This window comes from Pseudonaja textilis, chromosome 2, assembly GCF_049901715.1.
Source record: "Pseudonaja textilis isolate UNSWEBS1 chromosome 2, rPseTex1.2, whole genome shotgun sequence".
In the NCBI taxonomy this organism is placed as follows: domain Eukaryota; kingdom Metazoa; phylum Chordata; class Lepidosauria; order Squamata; family Elapidae; genus Pseudonaja; species Pseudonaja textilis.
The window spans coordinates 168,735,116-168,754,627 of record NC_141991.1 but is presented as its reverse complement, the minus strand read 5'-3'; the positions used below and the strand labels follow the sequence as shown (position 1 = coordinate 168,754,627).

The following is a 19,512-nucleotide window of genomic DNA, read 5'->3' as shown; positions in this document are numbered from 1 at the left end:
AAACACTTTGCTCATTTTATTAAAAATATTGTTCAAGCAACTATTTGACTATCAAGATTTACAGGTAGGAATTAAAGGTAAAACTCCTAATGGCTTGTCATTTTTTTAAATCATTCCATTAAAAGTAATTGCATATTATCAATATTTCACCTTCACGTATGCTTTTTAGCAGTGGTGGGTTTCAAAGAGGTTTACCACCGGTTCGGTGGGTGTGGCTTGGTGGGCACGCTTTGCGCATGCACACACATTTTGCGTGCGTGTGCACCAAATGCACACTTTGCACATATGCAGAGGCTTTCCTAGTCACCTCCTGCAATCCCTCTAGCTTCAACAGTTGACACGCAGCAATCTGCTATGCCATGCAAAGCAGCTGCATTTCAAAAGCAGGGAATAAGGGTCAGTATGGGAGCCCAGGAGGGTGGGTGGGGCCCAAGAGCAGCTCGTCACAGAGAACTGGTTTGGTTTCAGCCGATCTTTGATACTACTGGTATGCCAGAAGCAGACCGAACTAGTAGAATACCACCACTGCTTTGTAGTTATCATATTCAGGAAGAACTGTAATTTTCCCTTAATATCCCTTTTCTACTCCATCATGCATACACAACAGGACTAAGTTGCTTTAGTTTCCTCAGGTTAATTTACAATCTGACAATTTGGCTACTGCATGAGAAGCTTTATGGGAACTGATGGTGCATTGCTGACGAATCAAGAGGAGCAGCTCCATGAGAAGGAAGGGGCTCCATCTTTAAGATTTCAGAACAGTGGGAGGTCCAAACAAGTAGCCTGAGTAGGTGTGATCCCAAACCCATCACTGATCTGAAGAACTATCCATGTAAGAAACCAATATCAAAACCTGGTTCATCTAATTGTTAAGTGCCAGAGAAATCAGAAGGTCCAGGCAGTTCAAATGGGTATAAAAAGATTTATTGCAGGCTTGAGCTCTGAATCTGAACTACTAATGGTCAAAGCAAATTGGTAGCAGATAAGAGTCAATGAAATTCAAGGTTGGATGGACTCAGATCTCTTGTGAGTGAGCAGGAACTTGAGACTTGACTCCTCCCTTGGGCTCAGCCCTGTCACCACCTATACTGAGAGCTAAACAAATCTTAAAATCTCTGCAGTGATACCCCAAAGTGTAAAGTGAGATCATCTCATCTCCAAATAAGGTCCTTTTCGGACTCTGTCATCTGTTTGACATTGTGGGAAGAAGATTATTCTATTCTGCATTTGCACAGAGGACCAGATGATTGCAAACGATTACAGTTTACTTTACCATAACATTGCAATAAAAATTAACGTACAGTATGAGATGTTCCACTTTACGCCATGCTAATGCAGAGAATGAAAGGCCATTATTTTTCACAAGAGAGACCAAAATCTTTTAGATACACTGATGATCTCTTTTCCCTTTTTACCCTGTCAGCTACTTCTTTTCTGCCTAACTTCCCCATCACTTTTATCCCTTTTCCCCTACAAGAAAGTGCTCAGTTGATTATATTTGACTAAATTAGCAATTCAGAAACCTTTTTATCCCATCATCGAAGTCCCTTCTTGGGGGTTATATTCATCTCTATCTGTCTCCTGGTCTTTATGCGTACGATTAGTTGGGATGCCTGAAAGGATGTTCATTAAACCTTGATCAAAGATTCTCCAAGTTATACTACTTTTTCTATTCATAGATTTTCTATTCATAGGGATGCTTCTAAATATACTCACAGTTGACTGTATGTAGATTCTCTTCCAACTTTCGTACTAAATATTTAAAGATCTCAAGCCTGAGGGACATGACAGCAAACATGGCTTTTCTGCTCAACTGCAGGTATCTACAACAGATGCTTCAAAAGGGATTCTGTTGCTCATGCATCTACTTAGAGAAGCTAATTTTCAGATGAAAGGATAAAACGATTTCAACTGCAGCAAAACCCCCACCACAAGTCGTATCTGCAACTAGCAAAATATGCTTGCAAATAAGGCTGGCTCCATTGCAAAAACCAGAAGCCTACAATGATTGCTTTTCTGGATGAAACTAAGGCTGTAGAGATTAATCTGCCATGCTTCAAACAGCCCAGCCAATTGCTACCTATTTTTCTCTTTGATTTAAAATAAATAAATTTTAATTTTAAAAAATTACATTTAATTATTATTTTTTTTTAAAAAATACTACTTGCCATTTGGCAGCAATCACAACCCTTCCAGGCTTCAATTGAAGCAAAAATCCCACTATGGTGTTTTAAAATTGGTTAAAAAATTGCTTACTATAGTTCTGTTACATCCAAGAAACATTTCTGTTAAAAACTGAATACACAATAAAACACACAGTATCCAGTTTAGTGCTTTTTAGGGAGGGTAGAGCATTATTGGCAAAGACTATCTCATGGGCCCCTTCCTACAATAGCAAATTAATGAAATTCTGGAAGGTTTCACCTTGAAGAGACAGATATTAATTATTCCATGCCATCATTAAATAAATAAAAAACAGTGGCTTCCAGAAAGTAGGTGTTGCCAGGTTGTCAGGGAACTGACAGCCGCCATTTGCTGGTGCCAAGTTTTCTAACTTGGCATGATCAGCAAACCAATTCTTACTTGGGAATAGAGCTCTCTCATAAATGTTTAAGGAAGCAATCCATAAAAACTACAACTATGTGGTTTTTATAATCTTCTAATAAGAATCTAAGTCTTATATGATCATATATAATCAAGTACTGGGCGTTGCGTTGTTTCTTGAAAAGCAGGGCTCTCTATAATTATTATGTAGTTCAAAGGCTTTGAAATGAACCATACGTTCTATCTCTGCAGTCATGAAACCACGATTTTATGACAATTGAATCCCATTTAAAAGCCAACAGGTTCACAGATACACATCGCTGTGATATGAAGCAAATAAAACATGTAAAGTAAATTCTCAAATTAGGATTTAGGACATCTCTGGGCCACGAGACAGAATGAAAATATCAGCATCTCATGGAAATTAAATAATTAAAATGACTGTGTTTCCTTTATGATCAGTCCAGCGATGATTTCTCATTTTTCCTCACATTATAGAAATATATTCATCCGATCAATACTGTTACAAAACAGAAATAAAAATGTCGGAAGTATTAAAAAAAAAAAAGAGCAAAGGCTTTAGCAGAAAATGAAATTTAGCAGCTAGGTTATGATCATCCGAGGGCATTCAGACACAGAAACTCTTTCAATTTTTCCCTTTTAGAGAAACCAGCCAATCTTTGCAACACTACAATCTAACTAATATCCAGAAAGACAGGAGTGCAGTAGGTCAGGTGTTTTTGATGTGGGTTAAGGAATGGATAACATTAAGAAATACTAGATTGTTGACATTAGAAGGACATGATCTGTTGTTGGGGTGGCATGCTTTTTTATGGTACAAAGGAACTAAAACACAGGGGTATTTTAGAAGACATTATATACGGGAGTCTCTGTGGTTAAACTGGGAGAAGACTAAAAGGCAATGTTATTTGAAAATTCCAGTCTGGCTATCGACTATTGAAGCATTTTCTTATCCTATAATATATAAAAAGGAACGAACAGTTAGATATGGTGAAATATTGAATGAAAAGGGTGAAGTTAAATCTATGCAAAAATTAGAGGAACAAGGTATAAAGATGAATTGGTTTTCATATGCGCAAATACATTCAAGGTATGATAAAGATTCTAAAACAGAAGGTTTCTATGATAAACTGACTGACCTAGATAAGATTTTGACAGGTACTGATGAAAAGGTGATTAAAAAATTGTATGGATATTTAGTAGAAATTAAACAAGAAGAAGAACAAATTAAAGAAACTATGATTGCTTGGGGGAAGAATTTTGGATATGGGATTGATCTAGAGAAATGGCAAAAACTGTGGTCTCAAAATTATAAAATAACAATGTCAACAGCATATAAAGAAAATTTGTATAAGATGTTTTACAGGTGGCATTTCCCCCTGACAAGAATAGCAAGAATGTTCAAGAACAAATCTGAAAAATGTCATCAGATATCTGGCTCATATTACCACATGTGGTGGACTTGTGCGGATGCCAAGAAATATTGGACTAAAATCCACACGTGGTTGGAAAAAATGACAAAAAAGCATATAGACTTGAAACCAGAGATATTTTTATTGGGAATTTTACCTGAAATATATAGTAAAGAATTGAAATACCTGATTGTAAATGTAATAACAGCGGCTAGGATTGTATTTGCCAAAAACTGGAAAAATGAGAAAATACCATTACAGGAGGAAATCATTAAGAAAATATTGGAATGTGCTGAAATGAGTAGATTGACATTGGAAATTAGAGAACAAGATGATAAACAATTTTATAAAATTTGGGATCTATTCTATCAATGGTTAGACAATAAAACATGGTAATGAAATATGTAGATTCTTAGAAAATAATAAATATATAAAGATGTATTCTTTTTTTATATCTACAAAATGATTGTAGGATAGATTTGAGATGATAATATGAACTGTCATAAAACAAACTAAGTAAAATATGGATTATTTCGTAAAACATGAATGAATAAAAGTATAGTCAAATGATTAATTAACAATGATATTAATGTATTCAATATTTGATTGAAAATATGAGAATATATACAATGTAATTGCAATTGAAGACTACGAAATGGAAGCACAAAACAATTTGTAAACCAACCGACACACTGTATGTATATATATGGAAGATGGCTTGATGTTTTTATGTTCTGTTTGTCTATGTTTGTCTTAAAAACCAATATTTTTTTTTTTAAAGAGGCAAACTGATGCGGTCATTTGTAGAAGTAATATCTGTACTGCCATCAAGACTCTCACTACTTGGCTTACGTTGTAATGTTCACTAACAATCCAAATCACAAATCCTTCCTAAATATATGTTCTCCCAATAGCAAGTGCAATTATATTCCTATAGTTTGATCTAATTTTTCTAGAACATGGGTATCAAACTTGCTGTGTCATGTTGCTGACATGTGACGTTTTGTGACATTTTCCCCATTTGCGGAGCTGGAGTAGGTGTGGCTTGCGCGTGATGCATACAGCACATGGATTTGTTTGACACCCCTGAACTAGAAAATTCCATACAATGGCTACAATGAAGAGAGAAAAAAAACTCCCTGCGGATCTTATTGATTACTCACTATATGGGGTAGTGCTCATCTTTGTCTCAAGGCCATTGAACCAGCACTGTCCGAAGACAGAGTGATCATGATGTCACAGAGCACTGTTATCTTCCTACCTATTTATCTACTACCATTTGCATGCTTTCAAACTGCTAAGGTGGCAAGAGCTGGGGCAAGGACAGGAGCTCACCCTGTCATGTGGTGTGGTTTCAAACCTGCGATGTCGGTTTTTCAGCCGACAAACCCAGCGACTTAACCACTGAGCCACCATGCCACAATGATTACGACATCCTTCTATAAATATAAACTGAATCCAACGAAGACTAAAATCAGTATGAGAATCCTAGTCTATTTTGTTATTATTGTTTCAAACACTTCCAAATTCATTCTATCAAAGTGATCCAATCAGAATTTCTTGTCAACCTCCTTGCAGCCAACAGATATATTTATTATTGACTAAGCCACTAAAACCTGAAATGCAGCTAGGAAAGGATCTGTTCTCTCATTTACATTATCTCAGTTTACACAGTAGATATAACATGAGGCTTTGTCTGAAGAGCTGCAACTTGTTTCAACTGCCATCTGGAGGCCTCCGGCTCTGTCTGGAAATCCTAAACACCTAACTCAGTAATGTAAGCATCTGAAGGCATCTTGGAAGCAGAGAAGCCTATGAGCTTGAAGCTGATATCGATTAATGTCAGCCTATAAAGGTTTTATGACAGGAAATATAATGGTCAATGACATGTTTTTTTTGTAGCTCTGGAAACCCAAGTTGCTGGCATGCATTTGTTAAATTTTAACCTGTTGATTTCTTTTAATCAGTCAGTAAATAAGGCTAAAGTAGTTACTAGACAAAAAAAACCCCATAAAAACCATATACAACTCAAGCAATAGTTTAATTTACAATATTCGTCAAGGCATCCCAAAAGTGCTTTTTCAAGAGGCAAATTGGACTTTCTCTTTTTTCTTTGAAGACGTTTTGCTTCTCATCCAAGAAGCTTCTTCAGCTCAGAGCTAAAGAAGCTTCTTGGATGAGAAGCGAAACATCTCCAAAGAAAAAGAACAAAGTCCAGTTGCCTCTTGAAAAATGGGATAATCGTAGCCTGGATGACTGAGAATCTCAATAAGCCTTAAGGCATAAGAAGGCTTAGAAATCACTTCACATCACATTCTACAGCAGGGGTTTTCAACTGGATTTCTTTGAGGGCTGGATCAGCATTGCAGTTCTCCTCAGCAGGCTGCGGTGGGTAGGCGGGTGGGAGACAGGACAGATGCCTCCTGCAGCACCCTGCCGGCAGTGGTGGGATTCAATTTTTTTTACTACCGGTTCTGTGGGCGTGGCTTGGTGGGTGTGGCAGGGGAAGGATACTATAAAATCTCCAGGAGGTGGTATTTTCCGGTTTTCTGAACTACTCAAAATTTCCACTACCAATTCTCCAGAACTGGTCAGAACCTGCTGAATACCACCTCTGCCTGCTGGCCAAAATGTGGTGCCACCACCCCTTGTTTTCAGCCTCCATGGCCTCCTGCAGCACTCTGCTGGCCAAAAATGGACAGCACAGAGGTTGGCAGAGTGCTGCTGGAGGCCAGGGAGGCCAAAAACTGGCCACAGGGTAGGCCGCTCTTGCCCCCCCGCCCCCCCGCAGCTCATTTTGACTGGCAGAGGCACCACGGGCCAGTCCTTTGATATTTCCAGGCCGGCCCCACAGACCAGATTTAAGCACCCCATTGGCCAGAATTGGCTCGTGGGCATCAGTTTCACACCCCTGTTCTACAGGGTTCGCCTTTTACAGGTTCCAGTAAGGCTGCACGCCCTTTAGAGAGAATCAAGCTGTAGAATTATTTCTAACCTGTCTGACAGATTGTTCTAAAAGTGTCATGGAGATGGGACTGAAACTAAGTTTTGAGTCTAAGTCCCGCAAGTTCAGAATCAGTGTGCTGTCCAGCCAGTATATAGTTAATGGGAAGTGGGTTAGTTAGTTAGGAATTGGGAGCTGTCCCCTTAAGGGAATGCATCATGGCAAATGTAGTTAAGGTATCCTGGGAAATGTAGTCCATGTCATGTGGCCACATCTGTAATCCTGACTGGTCACTGAATTGACCCTTGGTGGGTTGGGGGAGGTTTCTCCACTCTTGCATGGAACCCGGCATCATGGTGCTGCCTCAACCCGTTGCTCCTTCGTTTGGGGGATGAAAGATTACCATCTTTTTACACCATAAATTACAGCTATGCAGAGAATTGGACATTGAGATGAATCTCGGTGTAACTATGAGTTATCTTGATGCCTGATGAACCAATAAAAAGACTTTGTATGGATGCTTTGTGGAGTTATTTTTCTGCCTTTATACATTCAGTCAGCAATTATAGAGGGCAGAATAATAAGACTTCCTGTTCAGAATCTGACTCCTTCTCTCCTTATGGGAATAATGTCATCTGGAAAGGAATTTTTCTACTCTTCCCATTTTAGGAGAAAAAGTCATCTAGCCATTATTTGCAGTCAGCTCCAGAACGATGGCAAACTATGTCCTTTTGAGCCCACACCAGATCTCATGACAAGTAATCTCTAGGAACTTAGGGCAGGAGGGCAAGGGAGAGGAAGAGACAGAAAAAGAAACTCAAATTTGACAAGCAGTGGCTTATGATCACACGCCATGATCAATGGCAAGTTGAGGAAGACAAGAGAGTCTTTATCAAGCAGTCCTGAGCAAGCTCATAATTATTGGAAGTTATGAAAACATCACACTCCAAGTAGCAGGAACTATGAGCCACTGTGCAGATGGCATGTCTTTACTAATACAAACTGACAGCTTTCCTGACATGCTCAAAACAGCCCTTTAAAGGATCCTAATGATTCTGAAATCTCAGCAGCAGCAGCAGAAATTGCCTTCAGAGACAGAAACTGCCAGCTGTTGAACAGCCAAATCTACATAGAGACAGATACAAAATTGAAAAATAGGAATTCAGGAGTACATTTGTAAATGTATCTCATACCACTTATAGCAAATAGTAAGACTGAGTTAGAAGTTAAAGTATCAGACAGCTTGAGTTTTATAGTCATCCCGAATTTTAAATTTTGAATATTCGTGTCATCATTGTCTAACTCTTGAGAGCTCTGAACTAAATAAGCAAATTTTAGCTTTTATATATGCCACACAAATTGACAACTTGAAAAAAAAAGATCACTGTGATAACAAGACAATTTAGAAGAATTTCTAAAAAAAAATATGTTTCACTGTACTGAACACAACAGGTTTGACAAATGGGATAAATACTGTCACTAGAACAAAAAGAAGTTATATTTTTGCAATTATTATTTTGAATGTGGATGTTTTAGAAATGTAAAGAGCCAGTAAGGAAAATCTCACTAAATAACATATGAAAGTTCTAGTTCACATTTTTTCTCTTCCATTTTGGCTGTTGAAAATATGTCAGAAATAGAAAATGACCTCAAATTAATAATACTGTCCAGAATTCACTTTGGGTTTTAATTTTTTGGCAATGTTTGAAAACACAAAGCAGCCTTTAACTGACTCCATTACAGGCAGTCCTCATTTAGCAACCACAAATGAGACCAGCAACTCAGTCATTAAGCAAAGCAGTCAATAAGTGAAAACACAACTGTGCTTATGATCGTACTTCAACTTTCCTTTGCTTTACAGACCTGAGAAGTTATAAATATGGGTACTTGTCGCAAAGTTACTTATTCATCACTGTCATAACTGCAAACAGTCCAAGTTGCTAAGTGAGGACTACCTGTAATTTAACCTTTAAGTGTTCTGATAGGAAATCCTGTAACTTAACAATGACATCAAAAAGGATACGCTTTTAGGTGGAGGCAAGGCAAGTCTAAGTATTTCTTAATGAGGAGAGAAAAAAGATTTTATTTCAGAGGTTTTCTGCAACAGTGAAACATTTCCTAAGCCTGGTTTTCTGGATAGAGAAATAAAGGTATTAAATTCTACACACAGAGTTATGTTTTGGCATGTAGAAGATGTCAGATTTGATCCTTACCATTTTCTCGTAAGAAAAACTCAATAATTGTGGTTAAGGTCTTGTAGTGTTCTGTTAGGGAAGACTTTTCCAGGGTGGCAGAATCTTCCTAGTGTATTGGGACTATTTGAAAAAGTACAACACAAAAGTCCTCCAGGTTTTGAAGTTTGTCCTATTCTCCCCCCGCCCAAAGGATTCTAAATTTGATGGAATAATTTTCCATGAAGGATGATTTGTTGACATAATGAATGTAGGTGTTTTAGGGCTTATTAGAATCAAAATTTATATCTCTCTGGGTTCTCTTGGGGAAGAAAAGAAACTGGAACAAGTCAGATCTTATTATAATGTCCAGGACAGGGTTAAACAGACTGATTCAAATTTGGTGCATGTTTGAAGAACCAACATTTTAAGTCTCATTTTTCAGTATATGAACATAGCCTACAAAGAACTGTTTGTTCTAAAGCAAACAGAACACAAGTACACAAAAGGACATTTTGAAAGACATGTTCTTCTCAACATCAGCTAAAGACCACTGTGCAAGAGCTAAAGTCTGAATGAGTTCACCTTTTATTAAGAGATAATCTGGCCACATGTAGCAATCAGTTAATCCTGTTATAGCAAAGCAACAAAACACTTCAAGAAATTTACAAGGCTTTATATATAAATCTTCCTTAAAACCAGTATATGCCAAGACTGAGATTATAACAAAACCTTAGCCTAAACATTTTTCACACTCGGATCCAATCCAGCCAATTACAGTTAAGTAGGTGTGGATCATCTTCAATATTCCTTTCTTTAATGCCTGTAAAATTCATTACCAAATATAGAAAAAAAAATACCTCCATCAAATACTTAATTGATCCCCAGTTATGCTAGATACAGGCTATTTAATTTAAAACTTGAATGCAAAACCTGAAGAACTGTTGTTGTTTTTTAAAAAAGAAAAGCGTTTACCAGTGCTAATCTTCTCACCTGCTACCAAAGAATGTCTAAATATTTTTTTCCAGGTTGTTAAAATGAGTTAAATCAGAGACTGTCATAACCAAACTAAAAACCACAAAATGAAGAAAAGCTACATATTGTTATGTTCATTTATATGCCATCAAATGTATTTGATATTATATTGAATAGGTTAGAAATTTTACATGATCACTATTTGGGCAGATGCTTCCAAAGGTGCAAAAGCATCCTGCATTATAGAATATAAATCACTCTGTCTTGAAAATAATGATACCCTATCAGAATTATACTTTTGGCTCCAGCCAGACAAAATTGATCTCCTAAGAGAAAACACAGCATTCATGTTTCATAATCAGTCTGCTGTAGAGATATTATATTGCCTGCCAGGAACTTGTATTACACATTTCAACTGCTTTCTATAGTGGAAAACAATTTAAATTGAATAGGCTGAATCCAATCCAATCCATAATGTTCATTTCCAAAACCCCATAATGCCTGGCAGTGTGATCCCATAATGACTCTCTTAAAAAACTTAAGTGTACTTAAAAGTTAAGGACTCAACAGTACTATATAACACTAGACTACATTCCTGTTTTTGGATATTTTACCAGTCTTGTTTTATTTCTGCCACTCATGATTTCAGGGAAAAGGAGCAAAATAAGATTATTCTATACCACTGCATCATGATAAGTCAGGATTTGCCACTACATTAAAATGTCCCTACTGCAGACATGAAAGAGTAAAAAAATGGTTCCTACTTTCCGCGCACAATTATGCAACTTACTGTCAAAATAGACAATTCAAGGTTTGTATTTGTTTTCAAGGATATTAGGACACAGATAAGGGAAATTTCTCTTCAGCACAGTGATACCATAGTGACAACAGATGGGAATTTGCTCTTCTACCACATAATACACATTTATGATGCAACACAATATTTGAAAGATTTATACTTAATAATGATATAAGAGTATAAGCGTAAATAAAGAGTAAGGAAGCATGAGCGGTATTGTGGTCTAGTGGTGAAGACACTCGCCTCCCATTTAGAAGGTTGAGAGTTCAATCCTAAGTAGTGGTAAATGTTTCTCTCCTCAGGTGTAAAGAAAAAAATCTCTGTTGTGAATTCCACATGGCATCAGGAAGGGCATCCGCAAGGCCAATCAACACTTAGCTCCATCCTATCACCCTGATGACTCTGCCCAGAATTAAGGGATTACAGGGTCGTAAAAAAAAAGGGGGGGGAACCAGAAGGGAATCAGCCAGTGCTGATTATTATTTATAAAAAATTACTGCAAAGTGTTGCAGATAACCAGGAAAGTAGAAACCAAATATCAATGTTTGTTCTACGCAAAATTAAGCTGTTATAAAAGTGCATGGCCAAAGGACACTTTGTCAAGTTCTCCTTGACAAATGAACGAGATTACAAAATCTCAGTATCTTCTAGATAGGCCAGAGAAATGATAGATCTTCCTAAAACTTATTGATGCCTCTTTGAAAGCCCATCTCAACTTAAACTATCCCTATCTGCTGGGAAGCAGAAGTGGTATTCAGCAGGTTCTCACCAGTTCTGGAGAATTGGTAGCAGAAATTTTGAGTAGTTCGGAAACTGGAAAATACCACCTCTGACTGGAGATTTTACAGTATCCTTCCCCTGCCATGTCCACCAAGCCACGCCCACAGAACCGCTAGTAAAAAAATTTGAATCCCACCACTGCTGGGAAGGCAATCCTATATTCACTGAGATGGATTATTGCTTATGTAATGACCTTGGGAGCAGTGTTGTATTAACCATTAATCGGACTAACCACGTGCTTACAGCACCAGGCCCAAAGGGGGCACCACAAAGTTGAGAAAGGCAAAAACCCAATAAAAAAATCTTGTATGTTTACAAAGGAGGGAGGCACCAAGATTTGTCAGTGATTAATCCTCCACTGCTTGAGAGGCAAGAGAAGAGGCTTCAATTCAATGTTGACTTGATGACTGCCTGGACAAATTCCTGTAGGTTGCTTGGAAGTTTTTTCAGAAGTGGTTTTGCCTTGCCTGCTTCCTAGGGCTGAAACAGAATTGCTGATCCAAGTTCACCCAGCTAGCTTTGTACCTAAAGCAAGGCTAGAACTCACAGTATCCGAGTTTCTAGCCTGATGCTTTAACGACTACACCACACGGCCTAAATAATGACTGGCTGATATGAAATCAGATGTCCATGTTTTTTTTTTAAAAAGACAAACCCTGGTGGCTTTCTCATATAGGTGAAAACTATATAGCACTGTTGTAAATTCATACTTATAGTTTGAAAGAGTATTAAAGGTGGCTAGTTAAAAAATGGGCCATCCTGATACTCCACAGGTGAATTCCTTCCCCCAACAAAATGGTCATCCTTCTAAACTAGGGGTGTCAAAATGGCGGCCTGCAGGAGGGATGTGTTATGTTCAGGCCATTCCCACCCCAGCTCTGTGAAGAGGAAAACAGTTACGAAATGTCACTGTGATGACCCAGAGTATCTCAGAAATATAACAAAACCCAAAACTAAAAGTCCTTTAATGCCTTCAACTTGGCTTCACTGTTTAATTGTTCACAGTGGAGGAGTAAACTATTTTCAAAATAACATTTCAAAGGAAAGAAACACAGTTCAAATTCAAAGAGCCGATAACGAAGCAAAAACTTAAGGTTCCATGACAGACCAGGATAGATAATTGCCAACTTCAGGAAGATAACCAGGGACAGTCTGTTGGAAGAACGCCAACCAAGATAAAGCTTCTTTAGGAATAAAACACTAATTTGTCTCCAGCATCTGTTAGCATGCAGGTCCAACCTTTTATGCAGAGCTCACAGCTGCAACCCCTGAGGAGGATCATGGCCCTCTTCTCCCAAGTAGACCATGTTTTTCCCTGATTTTCTCCTCCCTGCGTGCCTTAGGATGGATAGGGGAGGGGCCTGGGTCCTCCTCTGGCTGCTCAGCCGGCCCCTGCCCTTCCTCAGCCTCCTCCACAACCTCTGGAGCCACCCTTCCACTCCCTGTTAGCTGTTCCTCTTCTTCCTCAGAGTCAGTCTCCACCAGGGGCACGAGAGTCACATAATGGCAACATGACACCGCAAGTTTGATACCTGTGTTCCAAACTAATGTTATCTCCTCTTTTATTACATTAACTGAGGAAGACATTTTTGGGTTCTTTTGTGTCAATTCAGTTTTTTGGGTTCAGCCAACTCAGAATTTTCTATTGATCTCCTGTCATAGACAACAATTTGAGCGTTTTTTCTCCTTGCTTTTCATCTCCTCTTTCTTCACAAGTTCCTTCCAATTATTGACCCATGTGGTCTCTTCCTTCCAGCTCTTATTATTCCCCTAAATTTTATTTTCCCTCCACTCACAACTGATTCGTGACACACTTTTGGGTTTAAAAGTTCATTGGCTCTTAGAATTTCATTGGCCTTTCATTTCTTCCCAACAGTCCAAGGGCCGTTCCAAGACTGAAACTTTTCATCCTCCTGGGTATCTGCATTTAGACATAAGTACAAAGTGCTGTATGTAGTTTATTTTGGCCAAAGCATTCTTTCCCCTTCAGATGACAGATACTTGAAACAAAAATGGTACATTTCAATTGGAGTATATTAGCAGGGAATTTAAAATAAATACGGAACTGGTTTTTCCGTTTCTTCTTGATGTATGAACATTTTTCTTGAAATGATGATAGTGGTATTCATTTCATATAGTTTTTTAAAATTATATAATAAACCTAGGTTTAACATAATTAATGAATTGATGAAATAATGAACTTCACCTTTCATGATTTCAATGAACATCACATTTCATGATTCATGATTTCATGATTCACGTTTACTAATACTTTATTCTTTTATCTACAACCTTTTATCTACAACCTTTCACCCTTTTTTTCCTTCAGCTATTGATTCTATTGAGGTTATTTCAAATATTTAATAAAAGGGAAAAATTAGAAATTGTCAGAATCAATCAGCCTTGTTCAGAATATTAATTCTATAAAACTCAGTGTCATCTTGTGTCATGATTTTTAATAATATAAAATTCACATGGAATGCAAGAGGCTATTCAAACATATTGTGATCAGAGTTTACCTGAATTTCTTGTGAAGCTGAAAATTAGATCTGATATGAATTTGGTTATCGTTTTTAGACACATTTGTGAGGCAAGAAATTTGATTCCACATATGGCAGAATGCAAGTGCAAGTTTAAATCAGATCAAATCATGTCTGTAATTTGTTTTGTGAAACCTTCATGAAATGCTATAATTTTATCTGTCATACTCATTCTGCAAATAGATGTACTGGATAATAAGAGACTATTGTTCTCGTGAAATTAGAATGCTGAAACCAAGTACCTGTTATGCTTGTCAGCAATAAGCCTTAGATGTTTTATTTGCTATTAAGATTGTTGCACCCATAATTTCCTGTGTTAAAAGGTAGCAACAGACTGAATTATACTTCCTATCAACAACAATGGTAAGATGTGGAGGATGGGTGGCTGCTTTCAAGAGCTTGTACACTCTGTTTTTGATGTGCCCCCTGGTGTTCAAAGAACGTAGATTCACCATCTGGAAAGATCCATTGGGAAGGTGACACTATTTACCATCAGTACTATTTTCTCAGTAAATCTAAGATGATTCTCCCCTCCTGGGGAGAAAATAGTTTTCCTTTAAAGTGAGTAAGCCTTGTAAAAATTAGTTGCATAATCTTCAGTCGTGCTTTGAAATGTAGGCAGCAAGTATGCTTTCTGAAAGCTCAAAAAACATCAACCCATTCTCTGTGATCTACTGAAAAAGGAGTGACATTGTATCATCTCACGTAATGTGAGGTCAAGGATAAGTGCTTTCAAATTATGTCTTGGGAAATATTGGCTGTTATAATACAATGTAAAATATAAATACTGCACAGTAGTGGCAAATTTTCCTCCTGCAAACCTAAAGCACTGTTAGATAATTTGAAACCATGGTAAGTTGAAATAACTGGACTGGACTCGTAGGCCACATTAAGCGGGAAAGCATTTTGGAATAACATTGTGATCCTCCAGAAATACAATAGATCTTCAGCAGGTAAAACTGTCAAAAGGGAATTGTAATGGAAACCAGAAACCATGCTGACTGGGGAATTCTGGAAATGAAGTCCTCACATCTTAAGGTTGCCAAGGTTGAAGAAACCCTGCCAAAGACAGACCAACCCTGCCTGACATAAGAGCTCAACACTTTCATGTCTATTCAGATCTATAATTAAGTAAATGCCACTATCTGTGGAAATATCTTTATTTAAAAGCAGTATTGCAAACTATGTACAGTACCAAGATGATAACAGTACAGGTAGTCTTTACAACCATTTGTTTAGTGACCATTCAAAATTACAACAGTGAAAAAAGTGACCTATAACTGTTTTTCACACTTATGACCGCTGCAGCATCCTCATCATCACGTGATCAAAATTTGACCGCGTGACAACTGGCTCATGTTTATGTTTGCAGTGTCCTCGGGTTATGTGACTGCCTTTTGCAACTTTCTGATGAAGTCAATGGGGAAGCCAGATTCACTTAATAACCGCGTTACTAACTTAACAACTGCAGTGATTCACTTAACAACTGTGGCAGAAAAGGTCATAAAATGGGACAAAACTCACTTAACAAATGTCCCATGAAGCAATAGAAATTTTGGGCTCAACCGTAGTCATAAGTTGAGGACTACCTGTATTATCAAAACAGAAGTTTGCCTTCCACCCATCCAAAAGGTGATGAATTTGATACCATAGAGCATAGCTGTCAAACTCGCGGCCCGTGGGCTGGGTGCGTCACACAATGGCTACAACCAGCTTAGTGAAGAGGGAAAAAGTCCTCATACATCATATGACGCTGAAAGTTTGGCACCTCTGCCATAGACTCACCAGACTTTATTAACAAAACTGTTCTTTCCAGTAAAATGAAATATGCTCTTCAATAGCCTATTAGCATATTTCCATGGGAAATCTTCAAATTTCAGGCCTAAGGTCTTCCCTTACTTTACCAATGGGAACTGGAACATGCTTTATGGAGTACTAGATTAAATTTTGTGGAGAATGCCCTAGGCCCTAAATACCATTGTCAATATTTTCTTATCCTGGATGAATGTTCACCATAATGTAAAACTATTATACGTTTGGGCTTAAAGTTCCTTTGAAAAGCATATATATCAAACTAGATTTAAAGTCCACACAACTTAAAAGTTGAAATTTTGAAAGTTTGAAAAACATTGAACTAGAGCAAAAGACAAAAAAGCTTATCCATGAAGTAATTACAAAGATCAAGGTAGCTCTTTTAGGGAAAGGGAGTGAGGTGGGGATCAGGCATATTCCTTTAAAAAAAAAAATCTTCAAAGTTACCCATTTCTTCTCTTTTTGGTTTATGACAAACTGCGTCTGATAATATCAAGAGCCTTCACATATGTCCTTGAACTATCCAGATGTCCATGAACGTAGATTTTCATGCTGTATCAACCTTCTGCAGAACTTAGCAGATCAAGGATAGAGAGAGGATATCCAACGTTTTAGGCTATTTGAAAGGCTTTTTCAAAACCACTAGAGACAAAAGTATTTATGTGAAAGCCTAGGATTCTTTGATAATTGTATCATCAGTGTGGCTGTTTCCCGACTCTACTGTATGCTGTTTTGTTATCATGGTAAGGTACTTTTAGTGTACTTAATTTCAAAGTAACAGAGAACGGGCCTAAATTAGACATTTCAACTTACTCCAAACATGCTGCTTCCATAGAAGGAATGGCAGTGATTTCAGACATCATTTAGCAGATACACAATGTTAACATTTCCCCAGGTCTTTGTGCAACTGCATTACCGTTGTACTTGTTTAACGGGGCTAAATGAGGGGTATATACTTTCAAATATGTTGCATTCTAAGATATTTTCCATAACTTGAATCCTTTCTTAATTTTTTGTTCAAATTACGGGTATCTTTTCAAACATCCCCATTAAGTCCCTAGTGCAGGGGTCAGCAACCCACGGCTCTGGAGCCGCATGTGGCTCTTCCATCCCTCTGCTGTGGCTCCGTTTTCTCAAAATATGCATCGCAACTGCCAATGTGCGATACCCGCTGACATGAGATTTATTGAGCTTTTCGGAAAAAAAATTCGAAGAAATTTTAATTCAACTATATATGCCAGTTTTGTGGCCGCTCAGGAAACAGTCAGGCATGGGAAGGGTTTTGTGGCTCCCGGTGTTTTCTTTTCTGTGGGAAACAGATCCAAATGGCTCTTTGAGTGTTTAAGGTTGCCAACCCCTACCCTAGTGGTAAGACACCCAGTACCAACAATAGGGCAAGTAATTTGTATTTGAAAGCAAAAAGGTGCTTTGGAGAACATAGAAGTGCATACGTAGCACCTGTTTGCAACTCTGGAATTGCACTGCAGCCATGATTAGAACCTGCACAATTTTGGGAGAAAATATGCCTCCCAAAGGACTTCAGACAGGTGCTATATTTTGCCTTTTAAAGTGCTACACAATGACTATTCATTAAAGAACAACACATTTGTGAAGTCATGCTAATTGGCTTTGATTACATATCAAGTATACTTATGTATGCTTCACCAGCCTTCCAATTTCTCCTCTTGGCTACCTAACCAAGAGAAATCTATATTGTTAGGGTTTTTTTTCCTAGCCAAGATGCTATTGAACTCCAATACTCATCGCTTCTAGCCCAAATGGCCTGTGATGAAGGACTTGCAGTCAATATACTATATTAATCACCCTGGTGTTAATGGAAAGCTATAAAACAAGGTTCCCTTAACAAACCCAAATCGTGCATTAAAAAGAAAAAAAAAACTTGCTTGCAACTCTAGTTTGTTAAACAGAAAGGTGTTAGGGATCTCAATTTACACATTTGGCTTAGAACAAATACTTGACAGATCTGTACACGTTTGCAGAGTCACAGCAGGAGAAATGTGAAACAGTTGAAGCCTGAACAGAAAAAATAACTATAAATATGTGCGTAAAAAGTGTTTTTAAATTAAAAAATAAAAACAACAAAACAAATATATTACTATTCAAACAGGAGATATGATATTTATTTTGCTGGTACTTTGATAAAAGCACAGTCCTATGGACTGTACCTTGTTTTACTTTTATAATATTCATTCTGTTGATCTGCTTCTTTTATAACATTAGATGAAGGTATTCAATGATAAAAAGCTGACCTAATGTTCCAGCTTCTTCTGTTTCTCTAAGAAAAAGTTACCAGCTAAGAATTATGAGAGCACATACTGAGTATTTTATGTGTCTATCAAAAAACAAGCCTGAACATCCTTACCTGAGAAAAATTGAGACCGTTCAATGGATGGCATTGTTCCTCTACTTTTTCGACTGCACCCGTCTGCTTCTTGAGGCGTTCTGCTTCCTGAGCCAGATAGAGATCTAAAACAGGTACACCCCGTGACTTGATGTCCACCTCAGTCAGAGAATTCACCATCAGCATGACCCAAACAGGCCTTTTCCTTTCCCAGTTGCCTGCAATAGCATTGAAGAGGTAGTCTGCATATAGGCCTTTGCCTCGTTGATCTGGAGTCATCCAGGAAGGTATCATCAACTTGACATACTCCAAATGGCGCTTGAGTCGGCGGTAGAGGTCCCTGGGGAGCACATCCTGAAGGTTCTTGCCCTGTGGTAGGAGCTGGCAACTGCTCAAAGCAGAGATTGTGTAGGGATCTGTGAGGTCCAGCTCGAAGTAGACAATATGACTGTCCTGGAAGGCTTTCTTAGAATTCTCAGGGACAAAATCCCAGACTCGAGTATAAGGGACGTGAATGGTACCAAAAAAGTAAGATGGCGGGTCTCTCTTTATAGTCCACAGGAAGGAGTTCAGCTCACTTTGCTGAAGGAAAAGAAACAAAGCAGTGAAAATAAACAAGCCTAAATGTGTGATAATAACATGGGGAATAACTAATCATTAAGCCTGTCATTAAAGTTACTGAGAAAACAGTAGATTGGGTACAAATCTTGAATGAGGCTACGTTTCTAATGCAAAATTTTAGGAAGGCTGGGAAACATTCAAAAAATAAAACAAAAAAAATGACTTTGTTAGATATTAGGTAAAGTTCTCATAGTAGCAAGCTACGTAAGCATTGGTTCAACTGAAATAGAGAAGTGAACAATCACTGAGAAATGAACAGGACAACACAGTTACTGATTTCACCTAGAAGAAAATGGACTGAGGTTTACAGAGCATTTTTAAAGTGCTGTCTAAATTTATATATTTAGAAGGCCTTTTCCCCCTTCTTTAATCTGGTACCTCTAATTTCTTTTGTTTAGTACTCCATATTCTGTGCTTTGCACAATGTTACTTATCCCAAAAAAGAAACTAAACAATACTCCTCATAGTATGTATGTAAAAGAAAAACAAAAAAGAAAAACTTTGATATTATACATCAATAATAAACCCTCC

General features: G+C 37.8%; 1 protein-coding gene across 2 annotated transcripts in view; it reads right to left on the bottom strand.

The window, feature by feature from the left end:
• TRABD2A (TraB domain containing 2A) overlaps window positions 1-19,512 on the bottom strand; it is a 75,262-nt gene that overhangs the window by 39,805 nt on the left and 15,945 nt on the right. For both annotated transcript variants that reach the window (XM_026712664.2, XM_087926401.1), the window contains exon 2: window positions 18,382-18,942. In XM_026712664.2, coding sequence (XP_026568449.1) covers window positions 18,382-18,942 — 561 coding nt within the window. The remainder of the gene's footprint in view (window positions 1-18,381; window positions 18,943-19,512) is intronic.